General features: G+C 43.7%; 3 protein-coding genes across 3 annotated transcripts; 1 reads left to right on the forward strand and 2 right to left on the reverse strand.

The window, feature by feature from the left end:
* Nucleotides 1–162: 162 nt before the first annotated feature.
* On the reverse strand, nucleotides 163–8,802 carry naa60 (N-alpha-acetyltransferase 60, NatF catalytic subunit). Its single transcript, XM_080512147.1, is given in 10 exon segments — nucleotides 163–2,802; nucleotides 4,668–4,691; nucleotides 4,693–4,765; nucleotides 4,768–4,809; nucleotides 4,812–4,836; nucleotides 4,842–4,897; nucleotides 6,150–6,246; nucleotides 6,932–7,061; nucleotides 7,596–7,711; nucleotides 8,671–8,802. Coding segments are annotated over 9 exon segments (714 nt in total). The 5' UTR covers nucleotides 7,706–7,711; nucleotides 8,671–8,802; the 3' UTR covers nucleotides 163–2,645.
* Nucleotides 8,803–12,325: 3,523 nt separating this feature from the next.
* On the forward strand, nucleotides 12,326–17,251 carry dnase1 (deoxyribonuclease I; the record flags this gene model as incomplete). Its single annotated transcript, XM_080512145.1, has 8 exons — nucleotides 12,326–12,463; nucleotides 12,964–13,052; nucleotides 13,149–13,229; nucleotides 15,511–15,626; nucleotides 16,359–16,471; nucleotides 16,584–16,738; nucleotides 16,823–16,916; nucleotides 17,140–17,251. 8 exons carry the CDS (start codon nucleotides 12,326–12,328, stop codon nucleotides 17,185–17,187), a joined length of 834 nt encoding a protein of 277 aa, XP_080368271.1. The 3' UTR covers nucleotides 17,188–17,251.
* A 987-nt stretch (nucleotides 17,252–18,238) lies between these two features.
* eci1 (enoyl-CoA delta isomerase 1) lies at nucleotides 18,239–22,548 on the reverse strand. Its single transcript, XM_080512144.1, has 7 exons — nucleotides 22,413–22,548; nucleotides 21,268–21,396; nucleotides 20,749–20,876; nucleotides 20,462–20,608; nucleotides 19,484–19,605; nucleotides 19,203–19,381; nucleotides 18,239–18,709 (listed from the first exon to the last, which is right to left on the reverse strand). Exons 1-7 carry the CDS (start codon nucleotides 22,453–22,455, stop codon nucleotides 18,543–18,545), a joined length of 915 nt encoding a protein of 304 aa, XP_080368270.1. The 5' UTR covers nucleotides 22,456–22,548; the 3' UTR covers nucleotides 18,239–18,542.
* Between the last annotated feature and the right edge of the window lie 77 nt (nucleotides 22,549–22,625).

A 22,625-nucleotide genomic window follows, 5' to 3' on the forward strand; every position in this document is an offset into this window, starting at 1 on the left:
GACAATGGGCAATAAAATGACATTTTAACAATCATTTCATATTAATTTGCAGGTGATTTCATGATCCAAGCACCACTTAAAACCCATTTAAAGTGTAATAAATGCAGGTAAACGTGCAACAATGCATAAATAAGTCAGCATTTCTTGAAGATAAAATATTTTACTGCAGTTTTTTTTAAAGGTACTTTATCATAAATAGGCTTTGTGGACAACGTAGTTATCACTTTCCTTCACTGACGACAAAGAGGTAGAAATTTCCTCTGTGTATTTTTGTTTTATTACCTTGTTGGAAAGTTATTACACTGCTGGATATATGACATTACTACATAACCGGGTGCTACAGTCCCTAAAAAAAAAATAAAAAATCTGGCTTCGATTTATTGTGCGTAAACAACATGGAGACTGAAGAGTCAAACTGTGGGAACGAGACGAAGGTCGAGGTTTACGACAATATACAACCCGAGCGGCTCAGTGTTTGAACGAAGTGACGAGACGGAGGGAAGCGACACCGACTCAGCTTTTACAATCACTCAGAATGAAGTTAATTTATTGCATATACAAGGGTTGAATGTTTCTCAGGAGTCGCCGTCCAGTGCTGGCGACGTCAGAAATGTTCACTTTTAAACAACAAAAGCACATTTTTTTTGTTTCCACACCCTTCATCTTTTATGTTCAACCCTCCTCCTCATATATAAAATCTAATATTTCTTTTACTGGCTGACGAACTGGATCAGGCGTGGAAATCTTCACCAAGTGCAACTAAATACAATAAAAGTGACTGTTTTGGATTACCGCCGTTTATCGTTTGATCTCGCCGACTTCTGGGACTCGCGTATGTCTTTACGAACGCTCGCAGACGTAATAGACGGAAGATGATTGAGGTTTGGATCATTGCTGAGCGTTTCCCTCGCCGGAGGATCACAAAAGACGACTCGTTTTTTTAGGACCTGGACACGGAGAGCGGCAAAGAAACAAAGAAGAAAACAGGAGCGACGTTTCAGCCAGTGAGGAAAAAACAAACAAACAAAAAAAACCCTGTAAATTAAAACAGTCGTCAGTCCTTCCACGAGTTCGCCTCCTTGTTCTTGTGATTATTCGGGCCAAACAAAATGTTTGAAAATGATTTTGTAACTGGTTTAAATGTCAAATATACAAAGCATGTTTGGGGCGTGAGGAAGATTTGAATTTAGTTTGATAAAATGTGTCGGCCCATCAATAAAATCCATAAAAATGTGGAAAAGAGGGACACATTTTCTCAAAAACACCATTTTTATTTGTAAAGTTGGTGCCTGATATGCGAGTTCTCGCAGAAAGCAGCAAACAATAGATTTTGGGGGGATGAATTGATGGATCTGGTCTTTTTAGAGGTTCTTTGCAGATATTAATTCATCAAAACAGCCTCCACGTTGTGGCCGATCGACGAAAAATTAGCTTTTAGTGAATTCTTGTAATCGAAAAAAATGACAAAACCACAAAAAAAAACATGGATGCAGTGTAGAAAATGACCATTTAAATTTAAAAAAAATCTTTGATTTGTCATATTTCACAGTTTAAATCCAATTGTTGCATTTGTGATTCCAAAGTTTGAAGAAAAGTAATAAGAATTTTAAAAAAAGCACTGGAATGACTAAAATGCATTACAGATGTTTCTGGAGGTAATTTATGTAGGCAGACAATATTTCACCCTATTGGATTAATGTGTTGATGCTGCACGTGCAAAAACATTTTACTTTATCATAGCGTCAAATGCAAACTTTTTTTTGTTTTGTTTTTAATTAATTTACACTGGAAGAACTGGTTGATGTTAAAAATGCTCATTTTGTGCCTTTGATCAACGTCAAGCGTGACTGATAAAACTTCCTTTTCAATATAATGTTTAATTTCTCTAAAGTGTATAGTTGCTCTATTCTAAACTTTTCATCGTTACAGTCGCGGGTCATTTTAAGGGAAACGGTTCTCGAGGGTTTATTTTACAAACTAGAATTCACTCAGGATTCAGTCGATACTTTAAAAAAAAAGAAAGGGGGGGGGGGGGGGGGATGAGGTTTTTCTTCCGACTACTAAACGGCATAGAATAGACATACATATTGAGAGAATTGTATATATTAGCTTAGTATATATAATATACAAACAGTGTACATAGTCTCTGACAGTGGTGGACAGGATGAAGGAAGCAAACACAGGGCTCAGCATTTCCAGTGTGTGTGTGTGTGTGTGTGTGTGCGTGTGCGTGTGTGTGTGCGTGTGTGTGTGTGTAAATAAGTGCAGAGTAACTATGGGACAGTGTGATGTTCTGTATGTTTACACAGTCTGGTTTAAAAAAAACAAACAAAACAGAAAAGAAAAGAAAAGAAAACCCCTTCCTGTGTTTCCACCCGGTCGCACCGCCTGCCAGCGTCGACACAACCTTGCGCGCTCAACGCCGCCGCCGCCGCCGCCACGCGACGACCCCGAGTCCCGGCGCCTACGCCGTCCCGGCGCCTACGCCGCCCCGGCGCGTGGGAGAAAGCCGATGCGAGGATGCGAGTGTGCGGTTTGTGCATGCCGGTGTGCACGAGGGGAAGACTGAGGAGGGCGGCGGCGCTCCTGCAAAGAGACACGAGAGGAGTGAGAGCGACGAGGGCGGAGCCACGGCGCCGCCGCCGTCACATTGTTCTGCTGTACTGGATGCCGGTCTTGGAGGCGATGTTGGACCAGGGCAGCAGCGAGCGCAGGAAGGACTGCGCCTGGCGGTACAGCCGCTGGGGGATGGAGCAGGGGCTCAGGCTGGCCAGGGTGGAGCCGATGTGCTGGATGTAGTCGGTGGGAACAGGCGGTCAAGGAAAAGGGGGCGGGAGGAACGGGTTTGCTCTGACACGCGCGACGTAAATGTATTCACCTTATTCCGCCCCGCCCACTTTTACTTCTGTCCCCACACTTCCCGTTCCAGCGAAATCGCGTTCGTTTCAACGGCGAACTACTGGGAAGACGTGCATCTAAAATATCACATGAGGGAGGTTATTTTGCGCCAAATGTGCTATGATCGTGGACACCGACGAGTAAACGACGCACTGCTTCCGTTGATGGATTGAAAAGGACTTTGAGGTGTTTCTAGAGCCCGTCTGCCGGTCAGATCGCCTCCCTTCCTCTTCACCGAGGAGAGCAAAGAGCAACGATCTGGAGGATTCTTCAGTGTGGAAACACAATATTCCATCTAGAGCTGACTTTATTACAGACGACAGTCTAAATCAGTGTGTCCAGTGCGACATGCTGTCACTGTAGTGCCGCAGCGCGGAGTTGGCAGTGTTTACAAGACGACAGGCTAATGTTGCTAACTAGTTAGCTTCCAGCCGGTCTAGCGATTCTTAAGCCGCGTCTTGCTTAGGAAATTAAGGCGTCTGTTAAACAAAACCAGTGACTAAAAACTACACAAAACATGCTTTGTAAAGTTATGCAGCATGTCTATGTCGGGAAATATTGAGCAGGAACAGAAATGCAAAAGGTAAACAAAGGACCTCGACACTCAGACGTCTTCTTCTGATGTTCAAAACAAAGCTGCGACGGAGTTAGCTTCCTTTTCCTCCAGCTATTATGACGCAATAGCAATTAACGCCGGCCATCTCCGATAGCTTGAAATGATCAAGTAGCGCGGAGCTCAACCGGAAGTGTGATTCCGCGCATGGCGCCGCCCACGCTAACGTCCGGAATAAGGTGAATAAAGTTCCTGGTCTGAGGAACCCATGTTTTGGGGTTCAAACAAACAAGATGCTGTTTATTTTAACAAATAGGCCGAAACTGCCGAATCCTGTTTAACACAGCAGACTAAAGACGCTCTCACTCCACAGAAAGCTTGCTTTAAAGCAGGGGTGTCAAACATGCGGCCCGGGGGCCAGCAGCGGCCCCCAGAGGATCTGATCCGGCCGCCGTGTGATTTTAAATAAATATAAAAACTGACTAGAGGCTGATCTAAAAACACCAGATTGGCCAAAACAACATTGAAAACCGCCCTCGGTCAGAATTTGACCCCCGACATTAATGCGATCTGTGGAGGTCACATGACGCGGCGCCTTTCACAATAAAGGTGTCCAACTTATGTGAAGTGATACTTTAGACACGTAAACTCAAAACAGTTTCCAGATGATGACAACTTGTTTTAATCCTGAATAAAAATACAATATCTAGATACTGGGTTTTTTTTGGTGGTTTTTTTGCAAATATAATATCTGATTTCCTTTAATATGTATATTTCAGAATAGACTGGCAAATTCCTGCAGTTACAAAAGGATCAAAAGAAGGAAAGACTTTGATATTTGTCCATATCTGCAGTTTAACATGTGACGTTTGACTTGTTGGGCCTCCAGAGGTCAGAGTCAGATCAGGTTGATGTGGCTCCTCAACTGAAATCACTTTGACGCCCCTGGATTAAAGTGTATTCGTGCAGTAAATCATGTAAAAACCCAACGTTTTCCACTCCATACTGATAATTATCACTCAGGAATTGATCACACAGACGTGCGTCTCTCCTCTTTACTAAATATGAAATGTACCGTAACGTATTAAAGACCTTTAACCTCATTACGTCGACATTTTTTGTTGCCTTTTGTCATTTCGGGTTTAAACGCATGGCCTGCATCAAATTTTAATTATCCTAACCCTCTTCGGCGCCCCGCGCCCCGGTGAAAGGATATAAGATGGTCCATGGCGGATGCCCCCGTGATGTAGAGCACGTAGGTGAAGCCGTCCTTCAGGACGCCGCGTATGGAGTAGTAGTAGGGCAGGTAGTGTGCTGCCGGAAGTCCCTGTTCTCATAGAAGTGGATGGCAGTGCTGTGGTGGTGAGGACGTGCAGGTAGATGGCCTACAGTGGTCCGGGGCCGTGGTGGAGATGTGCTCCTTCAAACTGTCCAGCAGTAGAGAGCCTGGGGGGGGGAGGGGAGGGGGGGAGAGGGAGAAAGAGAGAGAGAAAGAGAAAGAAAGAATGAAAGAGAGAAAGAAAGATAAAGAGAAGAAAGAGAGAAAGAAAGAATGAGAGAGAAAGAAAGAGAAAGAAAGAATGAGAGAGAGAAAGAAAGAGAAAGAAAGAATGAGAGAGAGAAAGAAAGAGAGAGAGAAAGAGAGAGAGAGAGAAAGAAAGAGAGAAAGAAAGAGAGACCGAAAGAAAGAATGAGAGAGAGAAAGAGAGACAGAAAGAAAGAGAGAAAGAAAGAATGAGAGAGAAAGAAAGAATGAGAGAGAGAAAGAAAGAGAAAGAGAAGAAAGAGAGAAAGAAAGAATGAGAGAGAGAGAGAGAAAGAGAGAGAGAAAGAAAGAGAGACAGAAAGAATGAGAGAGAGAAAGAGAGAAAGAGAAGAAAGAAAGAAAAAAGAGAGAAAGGAAAAGATAGAGAAATAAAGAAAGAGAGAAAGAGAAAGCGAGAAAGAAAGAGAGAGAAAGAAGAATAAAGAGAGAAAGAAATAAAGAGAGAAAGAGAAAGAGAGAAAGAGAGAGAAATAAATAAAGAGAGAAAGAAATAGAGAGAAAGAAAGAGAGAAAGAAATAGAGAGAAAGAAATAGAGAGAAAGAAAGAGAGAAATAAATAAAGAGAGAGAGAGAATAAATAAAGAGATAAATAAATAGAGAGAAATAAATAAAGAGAGAGAGAGAAATAAATAAAGAGATAAATAAATAGAGAGAAATAAATAAAGAGAGAAAGAGAGAGAGAAAGAAAAGCTTATTTCATTCTGTAAAACTTGATAAATAAATAAAAACAATCATCAATAACTAATAAACGTCATTATTATTTATTACTTCATCATGACACGTCAGCGAGTTCCTTATTTGTAAATACTAGAATATTATTGTTCATTTAAACAATTCTTCACGCTTTAAAGGTACTCCGAGTGTACTTACCAACACATTTCTTATTATGTAGGTACTGTGCAAGATCTGACTATATTATTTAGTTTCTTTTTTTTTTTTTTTAAACAGTTTTTGTACGTTATTACCGTGAATAAAAAAAAAAAATCCATGAAAGTCATGACATTTACTTCCTGCGTTATAACACAATAAATGGTGAGAGAACAGACTCTTAAATCAATTCTATTTACACTGTGGTAATCTTTTACTATTTGAATCTCAGTTTGTGTGTGTGCGCGTGTGTGTGTGTGTGTGTGTGTGTGTGTTGGCACTGTACGATGCCGTGTTTCCTGAACTCCTTGACCACGCCCAGGCTGAGGATGTAGGCTACCTGCGTATCCACAGGAAAGCTGGAGGCCAGGATGTCTCCATCCTAAACACACACAGAGTTCAAACATTAAACCGGCCAGTTTATTTCTCCCCAAGCGGAGGCGACTGTTTAAACTTTGGAGCCACGATGACCCGTTTCTTTTAACCCCCCCCCCCCCCCCCCCCCCCCCCCCAAGTCCATTACATAACTTTCAGCTTTGCATAGTCAAAGTATCCCAGAGAGGCAACGATGCAAACCCTGTGAGTGAGTGAGTGAGTGAGTGAGCGAGTTGCTCTCAGGAGGGACAGATTTCAGAAACCAGCACCGCAAATTAAACCCGGTTCCAGTATCTTCGGCTCCAAACTGCACACGTGGCCATTAAGCGTCGTCCATTATCCAAACATCTGTTCCCGGAGGTTGAGGAAAAGCTCGGCTACTTCAATTTCTTTTTGCGTTTTTCAAAGGTTTACTATTGCTGCAGCCGTGCATGATTTTAAATTATTGTGCACAAAAATAAGCAGAGATGTAAAAATAAATGGCTCAATCCCGCTGGGAAACATTTCATTGTATGTTTACACTCGACGAACTGCAGGTGAGACAAAGATAAACGGTGAAATGCAATAACCTGAAGCCTCCGTAAGTTGAAGTCGCCAAGTTATTCCGACATGTATTTGTTGGTGACGTACAAACAATCTGTAGAAAAGGTGGTGTGGAACGTTCGTGTTTTTGTGAGAGACGGCCGTCACACCTCTTTGTGTACTTTGGTCCGGCCTTTGATTTCGGCCACAATCATTCCCACGATGCCGCCTCTGAAGGTGGCGGCGAGGGAGAAGAACTTCTTGTTGGAGGTGATGTCTTGATACCATGAGTCTGGGTACCTGGACGCAAAAAAACCAAAACAACAACAAGGCCATTTACCCAGTTTGCTCCGCGCTTGGTCGTACAAAGAAGCAAATCCCAGAGACGCGATGTTCAAACCAGAGGAGATCTGAGTAAACTGCAGGTGGATTCCTATCCTGATCGACGGTACACCTCAAACAACTGCCATTTTGCCATTGCATAACAAACAATAGCAGTTTTACAGAAGCCGACGGAAATAAATGTTAATTAGTCGAGGCAGAAAAGGAAAGTCGACAGTGTTTCTCTGAGGATAGTGCCGAAGCACAACGGTTGATCTCGACAAGACCTGAATAATAAATGTAGATTGTGACACTTAAAAGTCTGAACCCACAAATATATGTATTTTCAAAACAGAGAGATTTTAAGTGTCAGCCCAGACACTTAAAAGCCCAGAACAAAGGTGAGAAAGCTACTTCCCAAGTGCAACGGAACTTTACGACAGTCTGTACTTTCCACAAATCCCCCCCCCCCCCGCCACTAAAAAGATGCGTGAAGAAGATAGGATTCCGTACTCGATTGGGAACCAGTCGCCACAGAGCAGCTTGACGTTATCTATGTCATCGTGGCAAAGGAAGCGGAGCTGGACTTCACTGAGAGCTGTGGGAGGCACCACGTCACTCATTCACACCTGGGGGGGGACAAACAGAGAAGCACAGACGGGGTCAGAGGGGCTGTAAAGTTGTTGGGTACAATGTATAATACATAGGAAATATTACAACGCAAATCTGTGGAGGCAAATTGCTGGTAAAATAATAAATGCAGCAACTAAAGGCATTATTCCACAGCGTCACAGGAGAATGTTTACAACCCCTGATGCTCCTGCAAAACACAAATCATCACCAGACGGGTCACACCCTGGTTTCCAACTGTTTGACCTGTTGAACTCTGGCAGGCGCATCAGAGGAAAGACAGACAGACTCAGAAATAGGTTAAATTCACACAAAATCAATCGATTCTGCACATCACCAAGAAAACTCAAAACATCTACCGTGACCCAGTTACACTATTTCTATTAATTTGCACTGTGACAGGGAGGGGCTCTCCAAGTTTGCTGTATAAAGACAAGGAAGGCTTTTTATATTCCATTCTATTGAATTGAGGACAAGTGATTTAAAACTAGAATACCAGAATGGGGGAAATTGTGTAAAAGAAGAAAACACGTTAACGGGAATCTCATTGCGTTCAGATTAGTAAATGAGTGACACCCATTGCGACAGAAACCTGATTGGACTTGGGTGGAAATAAGCCAAACCAAATATGTCAGCTTGTATTAGAGGAGTCAAACATCACAACAAAATCAGAGTCACGACAGGAGAACTCTGTCAATGATCCTGTAATAAAGTCAAAAGTGTCCAACAGGGACAAAGCTAGCACTCATAACACCACGAGTCTGTCTGCACGTTTACCCGCCAATCCGCTCAATTTCAACACCAACGCGGCTACGAGAGACTCAATAACAAGCAGGAAAAACAAACAAACAAAACCCTCTTTAAGTGTGTGAGCTTGTCCCACTCCCAACATTTGTCTGGCGATTAGCTTCCGGGCTAACAGCAGCTAACGCTAGCTCGGGCTGCGGAGCTAACGCACCTCGTTTCAGCGCGCGAGCCGAAGGAAAGCGGGACACAAGTCACTCCACCCCGGGGCGTCACTCGATGCAGACAACTACTCCGGACGCAGCATGTTAGACGCTCCCGCTCTGCTCCCGCCGCTCAAAGCCGTTTCATTCCCCGGGAGAGTGTCACTCGGCGAGCTGCGTTAGCCACGGTCACAGCTGGATGTTTACTTCCTGTTTGTGGCGGGCTGCGCCGGTGACGTCACTACGGGGTCTGCGGCGGCTTGAGAAACGAGGCGAGGCTTTATCGCCATCTCGCGGCCAAGGAGCGTGTGTGCAGTACTCCGGCGACAAGTTTCACACTTTTTTTTTTAATACTTTATATATTTACAGATCACAGCATTTGTGATCGAGCAAATAATTGGTCGGATGATGCGATATTTGTCAGTAAAAACACCCATATTTTAGGAAATAAACATAGACCTGAATGAACTTGAGTTTAACCGCCAAAAGACACCGGATATAAACATGTACAAGTTAAACATTTTAACCATGATGTGTTACTGAATGATATTTTTGACTGACATTTATGCAACATTCTGCAGCAGACCGCGATCCATAACAATGCAGCATTCTATACAAAAGGTTCAGCTGCAGGTCGTCTATGATCCAGCAGAAATACTTTCATCAACATCAAACCATGAGAATTTAATACAAGATATGCGAGGCCCTGCTAAGTGTTTGGGGATCCCTACAGTTATAAAAATTGAGTTGTAGACAGTATATTCAATGGCCTTCAATTAAAATGTGATACGTGAAAATGTACATACAGTATCAATAATTGTATTGTAAATAATTTTAAAAAGTCTTAATGGTATGAGCTCAACTAATCAGGTCAAAGATGCTTGTAGTGTGTGTTGAAATGAATGCTATATTTGTAGTTGAATTAATCGAACTGTGAAAAAATTGTTTAATCGCTGAATGTGTTAAGGCGTTATGGCATCACTTGTGGATTTCACACTCGCACATATAAAGAAAATAAAAGAAAAAAAGGTTTTCTCACACACGACCTTTAATCCACTGTTTTTATCAAGTGTTTGTTCCACCTGCTACCTTCTCACTGATGCTGCTCAGGCTACAAATGGCTTCTGCGGTGGACGAGCGACCGCAAATAACGATATCTAGAACTATTTATAGCACAATAAAGTGTGAACACAACACGTTCATGAACCTGCAGTTAATCAAACTGGAGATCTGGGTGTTATTATGGACTCTGACCTGAACGTCCACACCCACAATCATAAAATCAGCTCCATACCATCTGAAAAATACTGCGAGAATTAAAGGACTTCTGACCAAACAACATTTGGAGAAACTTGTGTTTTATTCGATAAAGAACAACAACAAAAAGGTGTTGGGAGCTGCAGGTATCAGTTGAAACCAGTTTCACTGAATCCAAAAGCACCCGAGGTGTGACTTCCTCAGTGAACAGCCCCTCTCGTCCTCGTCCTCGTCCTCCTCCTCCTCCTCCTCCTCCTCCTCCCCGTCCAGGTGGAGTCACAAGCACCGTCAGGTAAATAAAAACCTCACACGGAAGCCTGGATTTCCACAACAGAGCTTTTGTTTCCACTCCACGACAAACCTTTTTCCCCCCTCGGTGACAGAAAGAAGCAGGTAGATATGTTTATACTTTTAAATTCTCTTCATTAATCAGCGAACTGAGCAGAGCTGTTTGACAGGTAGTTTATTACTGGAGCCGATTCTGAATTAATCCACTTATTCATCACTTTTTAACCACAGAAAGTTGCATTTTATGTCACAATAACATAGATTGTTACAAACTACTGCCAGTTTTTTTCCTCCAGAAATCGCTTCCACACCGTCTTGATAGTTTATCCACGTCCAGCGGTTGAATCGTGGCCAACAAAAAGAGTCAAATGTAACAAGAAAAGCTGGATTCAGAGCTGGAAAAAGTTCCAGTAGGGCCGAGGTTTTCACACGTTCAGTGGAGCAGCTGTTATTTCCATATCTCATTCCCAGAGTGAAGCCGAGGGAAGGAAAACGACTTTTTATTGCAACTTCTGATGAAAGAGAAAGTGAAATGATCCTTTAGAATCTTTTTCTTGCAGCAATGAAAGGACATTTTAGACTGAATTCGTAGGAAACAACAGATCTTAACACAATCTTGCGGTAATTATAGGAAACCAAGTTCAAACTTCATTAAACAAGATACGCTTGATCTTTATTCTTTTTGAAGATGACAGAAAAGTCATTATTCAGAATGCTTCTTCTCTTCAGAGTTTGTTTCGTCGCGACGGTGACCAAGCATCAGCGTCACTTTAAGCAAATTAAAAACCTGAAAAACTGCCGTTGACCGTTTGACAAACGAGATACGACCAAAACCTTCAATTTACTGGTTTTAGGCTCTCGAGCTGGTCGTAAAACCAGAAAAGATCTAAAAGTGAGTAGAAACAAGAGGGTGTCTATTCAATATTTCTACCTGCTTTATTCATCTTTAGACAACTCCAATGAACAATGAGTGGGAGAATAAGAGATTAACATTTAAAATCAAATTAGAGTAAAAAACATTATATAACTTAACTGAGGGAAAACGTGCAAATCCCAAATGTAAAAATGCTGCAGACAGAAGAAAACGATGATAAACGCCTGAATACAATAGCAAATAATCCTAATACTTGATATTGAACAAAGCAGATAAACATTTGAGAAAATGGAACAAAGCTGATTTCGAGCCTTTTTCCCCCCATAAATCCTCTCATCAGTCTCCAATCTGCTAAATCATTGAGGAAAAAATACAAAAAGCCTCGCACTCGTCAACATATAAAACCAGTCGTCTTTAAATCAAATGAACGTTTCACAGGTATAGAAAAGTGTCTTATTCCAGTTTTATTTTTCATATAACTTTGGCAACCTAAAGGTGTTCAAATCATTGGACCCGCTGAGTGTGACCGTAAAATGATTAGAGTTGGCAAACCTTAAGTAAAATCAATTATATGAAGTTGACATCAGGAGTTTTTCCTGAAGAACCTATATGAGTCACATATTGTCATATATGTGCTTATATGAAACCTATATGCAGTTTATATGCACACATATGCATAAATATGACAACATATATGCAAAATTGAGGTGCATATATGTGAATATACAGGCCATATAGGTCTCCTGTACTGCTTCTTTATTTCCACATATATATAGCCCATATCTCACTTTGGCAACTGTCATACATTATCAAGGCAAAAACTAAGAACTAACTAAAAAACAACTATACAAGAAGAACATATATGCACACATATATACGTGCATATGTGTACCTATATAGGTGCCTGTATACACGTATATGTGTACACATATATGTACATATAATATAGGAAAACGGCCAATTTTATATATGTCACCTATATTAAAAACCTATATTAAAACATATATGTTCACATAGGTTCTTTCCATGTGGATTACGATGAGTAACTGTTCAAAAAAGTTAAGTATTTCTCTCAAAAAACACAAAACAAACCTCCAATCAAGAGAAGTTGTGGCTTTGAACTAGGAAAAGGTTCTAAAATCATCTCACTGATATTGCAAAATCAGCAAAAAAGACCCTAAATCTTAATTGCAATGAGCTGAAATGAGGAGTTTCTGTTGTTATTTGTCGTTTCCTTGTGAGCCGGGATGCGTGGCCTGTGCAGCCTGAGCCTCCTCCTGCCTCTCCTCCACCTGTCCACGCCTCTGCTGCTCGGCGCCTTCAACATCAAGTCGTTCGGGGACAAGAAGGCGTCCAACGCCACCCTGATGAACATCATCAGCCAAGTCTGACAACCTTTTATACTGATTTGTCGAAACTTAACCAACGTGGGAAATAATCAAAATGCCTCATTTCCTCTTCAAGAGGTTGACTTGAATCGCCATACAGTCTGATTTTTGTTTATATGTTGTTGTTTTTTTATTTATTTTCAGACTAATGTACCTCAATTGATTACGTTTTTCTCAATAAGGAGAAATGATGACATCTTGACAGTAAACAGTCGCCGTTTCAAAGTTAGATGTGTAAAATGGGGAAGGCAAACACAAGTTAGATTCTTCCTTCTTTTTTTTTTTTTTAACATGCTGAGACTTTTAATTTTCTTATTTTCTGCTAAAATATGTTTTGTTACTAATAATCATGTTCATGTTAAAAAAAAAATAATTTCATTCATTCATTCAAATATTTCAACCATTTCTTTTAAAACGTACTTATATTATGAGGCGACGTTCTACGTGACACACGCGAGACTCCTGAATTCTTTAAATAATCTAATTAATCGTTGCAGATCGTCCATCGGTACGACGTCGTCCTCATCCAGGAGGTACGAGACACCGACCTGTCGGCCACCAACAAACTCATGGAGCACGTCAACAAGTTAGTCCGCACACTCGCTACGTCATTATGACGTAATAATAATAATGGAGAACCCCCCCCCCCCCCCCGCTAATTTGTATTTGCGTGTTGCTGCAGAGGATCTCCTCAGTTCAGCTTCATCGCCAGCGAGCCGCTGGGTCGCAGCTCGTACACGGAGCGATATCTCTTCCTCTACAGGTACGATGAAAGAACGACAAGAAGAACACCATCTTCTATATCAGTGTTTTACAACCACTGGTGTTTCCGCGAGATACAGTCAGGTGTGACATGGGAAATTATCCAAGTTCACATTTTTTTCTAAAAAAACATTTGCTCTCACAGCGACAGTGTGTTGCAGAGTAAACATGTATAAATACTCTTCGCCACTAGAGGGCAGCACAGAACTTTGCCGGTGAAATGTAAAGTGACAGACGTCAGTGTGGTTCATCTCCACCTCCTGCTACCATCTTGTATCAAAGTACTGTGTCAGTGACAGTGATGGAGAAGTTTTTGAAAACCAGGATCTCAGCTCTTCATCCATCAGGTCCAGGTTTCACACTGACGGAGGCACTATTAAAAAAAGTCCTTGCTTTCTGGATTTACTGGATTCCTGTTGATAAAACTTTGATGAGAAAGACTTTATATTGTTAATAGAGGCTACAGAGTTTCACATTTTAACACTTTCGGGTGGTGGTGGTGGTGGTGTGCCTCCAGGTTTTTCCAAACAAAAAAGTGTTCCTTGGCTCAAAAAAGGTATAAAAGCACTGGTCTATGTGACGTTGTAGATCCAGTATGTACAGTTAATTTAGTCGTGTTTCAATTTACCACGTAAAATACGGCCTTTCATGTGTTTTTCATCAACCACGTAAAGATTAATTAGGTCATTTAGACTTGAAACATGGTTCTGCAGCAGTCGTCCCGTGAGAACAGCTCAGTTTTACCGAGGCTGCAGCAGAAGTGACGTGTCGGACGAGACGTTTCGTGCAGGAAGAGAACAAATTAACTGATGCAGGGGTGGAGGTTGATGCAGGGATGGAGGTTGATGCAGGGTTGGAGGTTGATGCAGGGTTGGAGGTTGATGGAGGGGTGGAGGTTGATGCAGGGATGGAGGTTGATGCAGGGTTGGAGGTTGATGGAGGGGTGGAGGTTGATGCAGGTGTGGAGGTTGATGGAGGGATGGAGGTTGATGGAGGGGTGGAGGTTGATGCAGGGTTGGAGGTTGATGGAGGGGTGGAGGTTGATGCAGGTGTGGAGGTTGATGCAGGGTTGGAGGTTGATGGAGGGGTGGAGGTTGATGCAGGGGTGGAGGTTGATGGAGGGGTGGAGGTTGATGGAGGGGTGGAGGTTGATGGAGGGGTGGAGGTTGATGCAGGGATGGAGGTTGATAGAGGGGTGGAGGTTGATGCAGGGATGGAGGTTGATAGAGGGGTGGAGGTTGATGCAGGGATGGAGGTTGATGGAGGGGTGGAGGTTGATGCAGGGATGGAGGTTGATAGAGGGGTGGAGGTTGATGCAGGGATGGAGGTTGATGGTGGGGTGGAGGTTGATGCAGGGATGGAGGTTGATGGAGGGGTGAAGGTTATTGGAGAGGTGGAGGTTGATGGAGGGGTGGAGGTTGATGGAGGGGTGGAGGTTGATAGAGGGGTGGAGGTTGATGCAGGGATGGAGGTTGATAGAGGGGTGGAGGTTGATGCAGGGATGGAGGTTGATGGAGGGGTGGAGGTTGATGCAGGGATGGAGGTTGATAGAGGGGTGGCGGTTGATGCAGGGATGGAGGTTGATGGTGGGGTGGAGGTTGATGCAGGGATGGAGGTTGATGGAGGGGTGGAGGTTGATGGAGAGGTGGAGGTTGATGGAGGGGTAGAGGTTGATGGAGAGGTGGAGGTTGAGGGAGGGGTGGAGGTTGAGGGAGGGGTGGAGGTTGATGGAGAGGTGGAGGTTGAGGGAGGGGTGGAGGTTGATGGAGAGGTGGAGATTGAGGGAGGGATGGAGGTTGATGATCAGTCTGGAGCCGCTCCAGGACGTAGTGATTCCTGAGGACTAACATGATGAGATGATGCAGTGTTTTCTCCTCCGGATGGATGATGAGGATGATGATGGAAGATGAGGATGAGGATGATGATGGATGATGACGATGATAAGGATGATGATGGATGATGATGGATGATGAGGATGATGATGATGAGGATGATGATGGATGATGACGATGATAAGGATGATGATGGATGATGATGGATGATGAGGATGATGAGGATGATGATGGATGAGATGGATGATGATGGATGATGAGGATGATGAGGATGATAATGGATGATGATGGATGATGAGGATGATGAGGATGATGAGGATGATGATGGATGAGATGGATGATGATGGATGATGAGGATGATGAGGATGATGATGGATGATGAGGATGATGATGGATGATGAGGATGATGATGAGGATGATGAGGATGATGCAGTGTTTCTCCTCCGTCAGGCCGCAGCTCGTCTCCGTGGTCAAAAACTACACGTATGACGACGGCTGTGAGCCTTGTGGAACGGACGCCTTCATCAGAGAACCGTTCCTCGTCATGTTCTCCTCCAAACACACCGGTAGGACTTGGAAATCGTTTCGACGCGCGACTGTTCCTGGTTTTACTTTGATTTTTTTTTATTTGATTTTTTTAAGCATTAATCAATATTAGATTTGCAGAATGACCAGTTCAATAAATTATAAAAAGTTTCTACAGAATCCCTCAATAAATGACTTTCCTCTCTAGTCTAGTGTGTCTGGAAGAGGATTAGGGCCACTGGGGGGGAAAACCCTGAGTTATGACCTTTTTTCTCAGAATTTTGACTTTTCAACTCAGAATTCTGACTTAAACTCAGAATTTTGACTTTTAAACTCAGAATTCTGACTTTTTTTCTCAGAATTTTGACTTTTAAACTCAGAATTTTGACTTTTAAACTCAGAATTTTGACTTTTAAAGTCTGAATTTTGACTTTAAAGTCTGAATTCTGACTTTTAACCTCAGAATTTTGACTTTTAACCTCAGAATTCTGACTTTTCTTCTCAGAATTCTGACTTTTAAACTCCGAACTCTGACTTTTCTTCTCAGAATTCTGACTTTTAACTCAGAATTCTGACTTTTAAACTCCGAATTCTGAGTTTTCTGAGTGGACACCATATTGGATTAACAACTTGTTTATGGCAGAATCATCATAACGGACACGTCGTTATACCTTGAACTTGCTCTGCGGTCGTGGGCTGTGGGTTGTGGGTCTTCCAGAACCTCCGTCTTCACTCCCTCCTCTCCTCTCCTGGTTCTGGTTCTGGTTCTGCAGCGGTGAGCAGCTTCACCCTGATCCCCCAGCACACGTCTCCGGACGCGGCCGTGGAGGAGCTCGCCGCGCTGTCCGACGTGGTGGTGGACGTGCGCGCTCGCTGGAAAACCAACGTGAATGAACAACCCTCCTCAGAAGGCCGCAAAACACTTCATGGAATGCATTGAAGAAATAAAAAAAAAATAAAAAAAATAAATGAAAGTGGGAGCTTTGCCCTCCGTGCAGGACCTGGTGCTGCTGGGCGACTTCAACGCGGGCTGCAGGTACGTGTCGGGCGCCGACTGGCAGCAGATCGGGATCCACACCGACAAGACGTTCCACTGGCTGATCCCCGACGACGCCGACACCACGGTGTCTCACACCGACTGCCCCTACGACAGGTGGGGGTGTTGGGGGGTGGAGTGGGGGGAGGTGGTGTAGGGACGGGCTTCAATTGTTCATTTTGAGCGTGGCGTGGCCTGCAGGATCGTGGTGACCAGCGACATGCTGCGGGGGGTGGAGCAGGGCACCGCCCAGGTCTACGACTACATGACGGACCTGGGACTCAGCCACAGTCTGGTACCAACTTTTCTTTCTTTAAATATAATAAGTACGTCTAAAAAAAACAAAAACACGTTTATGGTCATAAATTAGTTTGGGTTTTTTTTTTTTTAATTACCATCAAAATGTCAAATTTTCCATTTTTCTTTCTTTTTTAAATTCATCTGTGGAAAAACGATTATATAACAATTGACTGTCCCACAGGGGGAATGTAGTCAAATATTATTTATGCGTCTTCCAGGCCATCGCCGTCAGCGACCATTTCCCTGTGGAGGTCCGGCTGGCCTGAGTCCAGACCAGCTTCCCACCAGCCTCCAGGGTCAACCCCACCCCGGGACTCATCAGGATCCACCAAGCACCAGACTAAAATAAACTAATCAACCTCCTTAGTCGTCACTTTGGAGCAGGGAAGAGGAACTGCTCTGCTACGTTTATGGAATATCTGGATGAAAGGTCGGGAAGCAGTAAAAATACAATTTTCCAGTGACTTTTTGAAAAACTAAAACTAAAACAAAACATTGATTGTCCAGAATGTCTTCTGCTGGGGGGTCCAGGACCCTTCAGTGGGACGGGAGGGATCATAGATGAGAACAGAGACGGTGTCTGATTTCATAAAGTTAAAATTAGATCCAAACATTCAACCAAAATAAGAATCCGGAACGGACCTGAGAAGCCGCGTCTCCATTTGATATATTTGAGAGTTTTCCATTTTCGGCTTTATTGTTATGTTTTGGCACATCAGATGATTTTTTTTTTTTTGGGGAGGGGGTGTTTAGATCCAGATGTAGAATAAATAAAGGTTTGATCTACAATAAACAACTTGCCTCGTCTGCCTCTTTGATTCATTATTTCCCACCAACGTAAAGGAACCAGGTCGGATTTATATTTGACGTTTGGAACGGAATGGATTTTTTGGCAAGTCTGTGTTTGAACCATGTGGTTAGAAGGGAAGAAAAGTAAAAATGCTGTTTACTTATTAAAAAAAAAAAACAGTTGACAACCTGACTGGACTTTATGTAAAACTACATTGAGATAAAATTGCATTAAATGAAGAATAAATACGATGCTTTGGCATTAAATTATTTTCAAAAGAACTCTACACTTGTTTAAAATACCTTCTGCAGCTCCAGTGCGTTTTGATTTCATTTCAGCCTCGAATTGAATCGTCCTCGTAAAAACTAACGAGTGGGAAAGTACAAGTACGTGGAGTAAAAGTACCCTGAACAATCGACTGAACAGACATTTTATGACTTGCAACCTGATTTAGTTCGTACTTCAGAAGGAAGAAAAGCCTGTGGCTCAAAATATTAAAGTAGCAATAACCAAGAAACACGCAACTGTTTAATCATAACGTTTAATCCCGATGAGATTGATTCTACGCACATTTTCACACAAATAGAAAACCCGACAGAAACGACGAACGCGCTGCTCAAGAGCACCAAGTCAGTTGTTAAAGTGCCAAAAAAAGTACAGCTGGGCGAGGAGGAGCGGGCCCTTGTGATTAGAACAGCACCCAAACGATCATTCGCTAAGCCCCGCCCCCTCAGAGAGGAGCTGTCCAATTAGAACGAGGAGAAACTGCAGACAGATTGAGACCAACACTGTTTGTTAGTGTGTGTGTGTGTGTGTGTGTGTGTGTGTCCTCTAGGCCTTCCTCTTCTTCAGCATCTCCAGATACGTGCGCAGCGACTTCTGAATGGAGTCCTTGGTGATGAACTTGACAAAGTGCTGGATGTCGGCCTCGCGGTTGGACACCAGCTTGTCGATGGTCGCCTTCCTCATCATGGACTTGGTGATCTGCCGGGCGTGTTCTGCAAAGCCGACCAGTCGGACGTCAGCTGCACATCTCTGGATAATCCAGCAAATCTTAACCACGACAAACTGACGCTGAATGTACTTTTGGAAGCAGATGGCAGGTTGAGAGGGGGAAATGGTCTTTTGCATTTTGAATATTATGGGGGGGGGGGAAGCAGAAAATGCTTCAAAACCTGCCGTTCCTGTATGCAGACGTGACGATGCAACTTTAATGACTGAAGCTGGAGTCAAACAGAGAATTTATTGTGTTCAGGGGGGAAAAAGTCCGTCTGGAAAGAATTACTGTCACTCTGTCGCCACGACGGAACAAGTTCAGCACTTTGGCAGCAAAAACTATATCCAACTGTGGGAGTTTCTATCATCGGAGGTTATTTTAAAGAGCTTGAGGCGCCGTGATCATGAGATAAAACAGGAAGTAGTAATTTAAAAAATTGCAAACGGAACCTATTGTAGTTTATTTTAGTGCGTTCAAACCCCCCCCCCCCCTACCTGGAATAGCCAGCCACTTGGCCATGGTCTGCACGGCGCTGCCGAGGACCTGGTCTTCGGGAACCAGCAGGTCCACCAGTCCCACCTTCAGGGCCTCGGCCGGGTTGTACAGCAGCCCCAGCTGCAGCGCCGCCTCCGTGTGCCGGTGGCCCACCGTGTTCACCATGGTGTCTTTAAACCTGCAGGGGGAAGCGGCCGCACTGTGACGCATCGTGTGTGTGTGTGTGTGTGTGGGGGGGAAAAAACAACCCCTGCTCGTTTTAAAGGCGGTAAATCGTTACCAAAACGGCGCCACGATGCCGAGCTGCGTCTCGTTCAGGCCGATGCTGAAACGAGGGTTGTCCGCCATTATCCTGTAGTCACAGGTCATTGACATCAGGCAGCCTCCCGCCGGGCTGGAGCCCTGTGGGCGGAGCCACACTGGACGTTACAGTGTGTGTGTGTGTGTCTGGCCCCCTATTTTAAACCACTTGTTAAAAATCTTGGGGTAACGTTTGACAACGGGCTTAAATTTGATAAACAGACTAGTTGTGTTGTCAGAGCTTCTATCAGCTCCGTCTCCTGGCCAAAGTGAAGCCGTTTCAGGATCTTGAGAAGGCAACACCTGCTTTTATTAGCTCCAGACTGGACTGTAATGCCTTTACGTCGGCCTCAGCCAGTCTTTCACTAGTGCAGAACGTCGCTGCCAGATATCCAACACTCATCCAGACGTGAACACGTTCCCCCGGTGCCGTCGTCTCTCCACTGGCTTCAGAATCGCTTTTAAACTTGTTTGTTTTTAATGCCATCAACGGCCAGGGTCCCTCTTGTCTGATATTGTAACTCCAGTGACGCTGGCAGGGCCCTGCGTTCTTCAGCTCAGCTTCTTCTAGACGTTCCGAGGTGGAGATATAAGCCGTGGGGCGTCGCTGCTCCCAGACTGAGGAACCAACTGTCCCCCCGACATTCACACCACCACTGATCTCCGCCTTTTTAAATCAAAGCTGAAAACCCACTTTTTAAGGTTGGCTTCTAACTCTGTCTAGGGCAGAGTATTTATTCTGTATGCTCTGTTTTTATATGAATCTCTGGAGCTTCCAACAACCTGCAGCACCGTCGCTCCTCCACCAGTCAGACCTGTGTTTTATTTATTGTTTTCATGTATTAGTTTCTTAATGTATTGTTTTTATAGCTTTGTTGGAAAGCACTTTGGGTTCCACTGGGTTATTGTAAAGGGCTGTACAAATACATTTTGATTTGATTTGTGTGTGTGTACATACATTGATTGCTGCTATGGTGACCAAGTTGGAGCCGTAGACTTTCAGCCACATCTCCTGCACGGCCCTCCAGAACTCGCCGCAGCGCTCCGGACTCGTCCCGTACATCTCCAGGATGTCCAGGCCGGCGGAGAACACCCTGGGCTGGCTCTGCACGCCGTCGACACAACGCAGGGTAAACGGCTTGCAAGTGCTGATCCAGTCGTCGGCTCAGAAAACACGCAAAGGCTTTGAAAACCGCAGAAATATCGCGGGAATAATAACCGGCGGGTCATTCCCACGGGGGTTACCGAGGTGATGATGAGGCCCCTGCAGCTCTTGTCCAGCTCCAGCTTCTCCACAGAGATGCAGAACTCCGTGAGGAAATCCAAGCTGAGGCTGTTTACCGGAGGACTCTGCATGTGCATCACCGCCACTCCTGCAGAACGGAGAGCTTCAATTCATACACAACTGGAAGCGAGAGGTCAGCATGAAAGACGTGGGCAGTTTTTGTTCAGACACACAAAAGTGGTTGGTTTCATGCTGCAGTTATATTAAACCACATTAGTAAAAAAAAACCCAGCTATAAGAGGTCTTGCACGAACATATAAACAAATACAAATACCAGTATGTTTGATAAATTACACATTTTTTTAAAAGACAAGTCTCAAGTTGAACTCGCGGTGGAAACTAATTAACAAATGAAGGAAAACAAAGTGTCTGTAAATCATCATCTGCAGGTAACGAGGCCTGGAAGTATCATAAGAAGTCATGAGAGAAAAATTTATCAGAGAAGCTACAAGCTGGGTGGATAAAAAAAAAAGCTTCACCTGTGCTCTGGTCAAAATCAACTTTAATCTTCTGCGAAGTGGAATTGTTCCTCTGCTGAGCGACGAGGACGGGAGACACGCAGACCCGGACATGGCGACGGCTGCAGGAGGAGAGACGAGAGAAAAGACCTGCGGAGACACACAGGATGCAAACGAGTGACTTTCTTCATTCAAACTAGAAGAAAAAAAAAAACCCCCATCAGATAAGGTCAAGAGCTCATGTGTGGAACTCCGGTGCCCTGCCACACTTTTGCACGTCTCCCTGCTTCCACACTGCCGACGGCAACGAGCAGCTGGTCGTCTGGCTTCATGAGGAACCAGAAGGACGCTGGACACGCCTGGTCAAAAGACTCTGTTTGAGTCTGTGACACGACTCCTCCTTCCAACTCTTCAGGGAATCTCGGCTGGGTTTTTCAGGATAAAGAGCACAGACACGGATTCCTCTATATGCAATACGCTTTCAAAACAAACTGTAGCTTTAATAGTTTCCGGGGGGGAATGTAGACTTTACATGCATGGAATTATTTAACAAAAATAAATTATTGAGGGCCACAAAAAAAAAAATGTCCTTCTCATTATTGGAGGCCTCGCTGTGACCAAACACACGAAGTGCAAGGATGTATGGCACCTGAAAGGACTTTTGTACCTCAGATTGACCTGCATACGTGAGATTTTGACATTGAAATAACTCAGTATTGCATGAACATGAAGGAATCGATGCAATACTAGTTACACTGGAGTATATGAATGAAGAACTTTCTCCTATATACGTTTAATCCCTGACAAAAGATGAAGCCACAACAGCTGCTATTTAGTGTAAAAGGTTTAAATACTAACTCTTGGAGGTGAAGCTGCACGTTTGTACAATTTTTTCTGTACATATACGTAGTTAGGATGCATATTTTTAGTTATAAGACACCTGAAATGATTTCGTTCAATAAACATCTACTTATGTGTCGAGATTTTGTTCACAATTGTGAAATAATCGTGAAGGTTTCCTTCTTTTTCTTCGGGTGAAGTTAAAGCAGCAGCGTCGTCTGACCTTTGTTCCACTTTGTTCAGTAGCACGAAGCTAAAAGCTTCAACCGAGACACGAAAACAAGGAGGAAAACCTCCGGATATCGTCGATTTAATCTCACTTTTACCTGTCAAAGCGCAGTTGTTCCTCAAAGCTGCTCTCAAAGCCATGATTCCGTTCTGACGGCTCGCGGAGGACCTGCAACTTATTTTCTTCTTCTTCTTCTTCTTCTTCTCCTCCTCCTTCCTCGCTTCTTCTTCTTCTTCTTCGCCGATGGAGTTCAGTATTTGAGCACCAGCGCCCCCTGCAGGCGAGTCTGAAAAACGGCATAAACTAAACC

The sequence above is a fragment of the Blennius ocellaris genome (assembly GCF_963422515.1).
Source record: "Blennius ocellaris genome assembly, chromosome: 16".
NCBI lineage: Eukaryota > Metazoa > Chordata > Actinopteri > Blenniiformes > Blenniidae > Blennius > Blennius ocellaris.

Bases quoted from the DNA above. Each gene is read 5' to 3' on its own strand.
- eci1 (XM_080512144.1), bottom strand. From the start codon at position 22,455: ATGGCTTTGAGAGCAGCTTTGAGGAACAACTGCGCTTTGACAG. The intron at 20,877-21,267 runs GTGAAGCTTTTT...TCCGTTCTGCAG, and splicing joins TGATTTTGACCAGAGCACAG to GAGTGGCGGTGATGCACATG. The intron at 19,606-20,461 runs GTATGTACACAC...CTCCGCCCACAG, and splicing joins TCACCATAGCAGCAATCAAT to GGCTCCAGCCCGGCGGGAGG.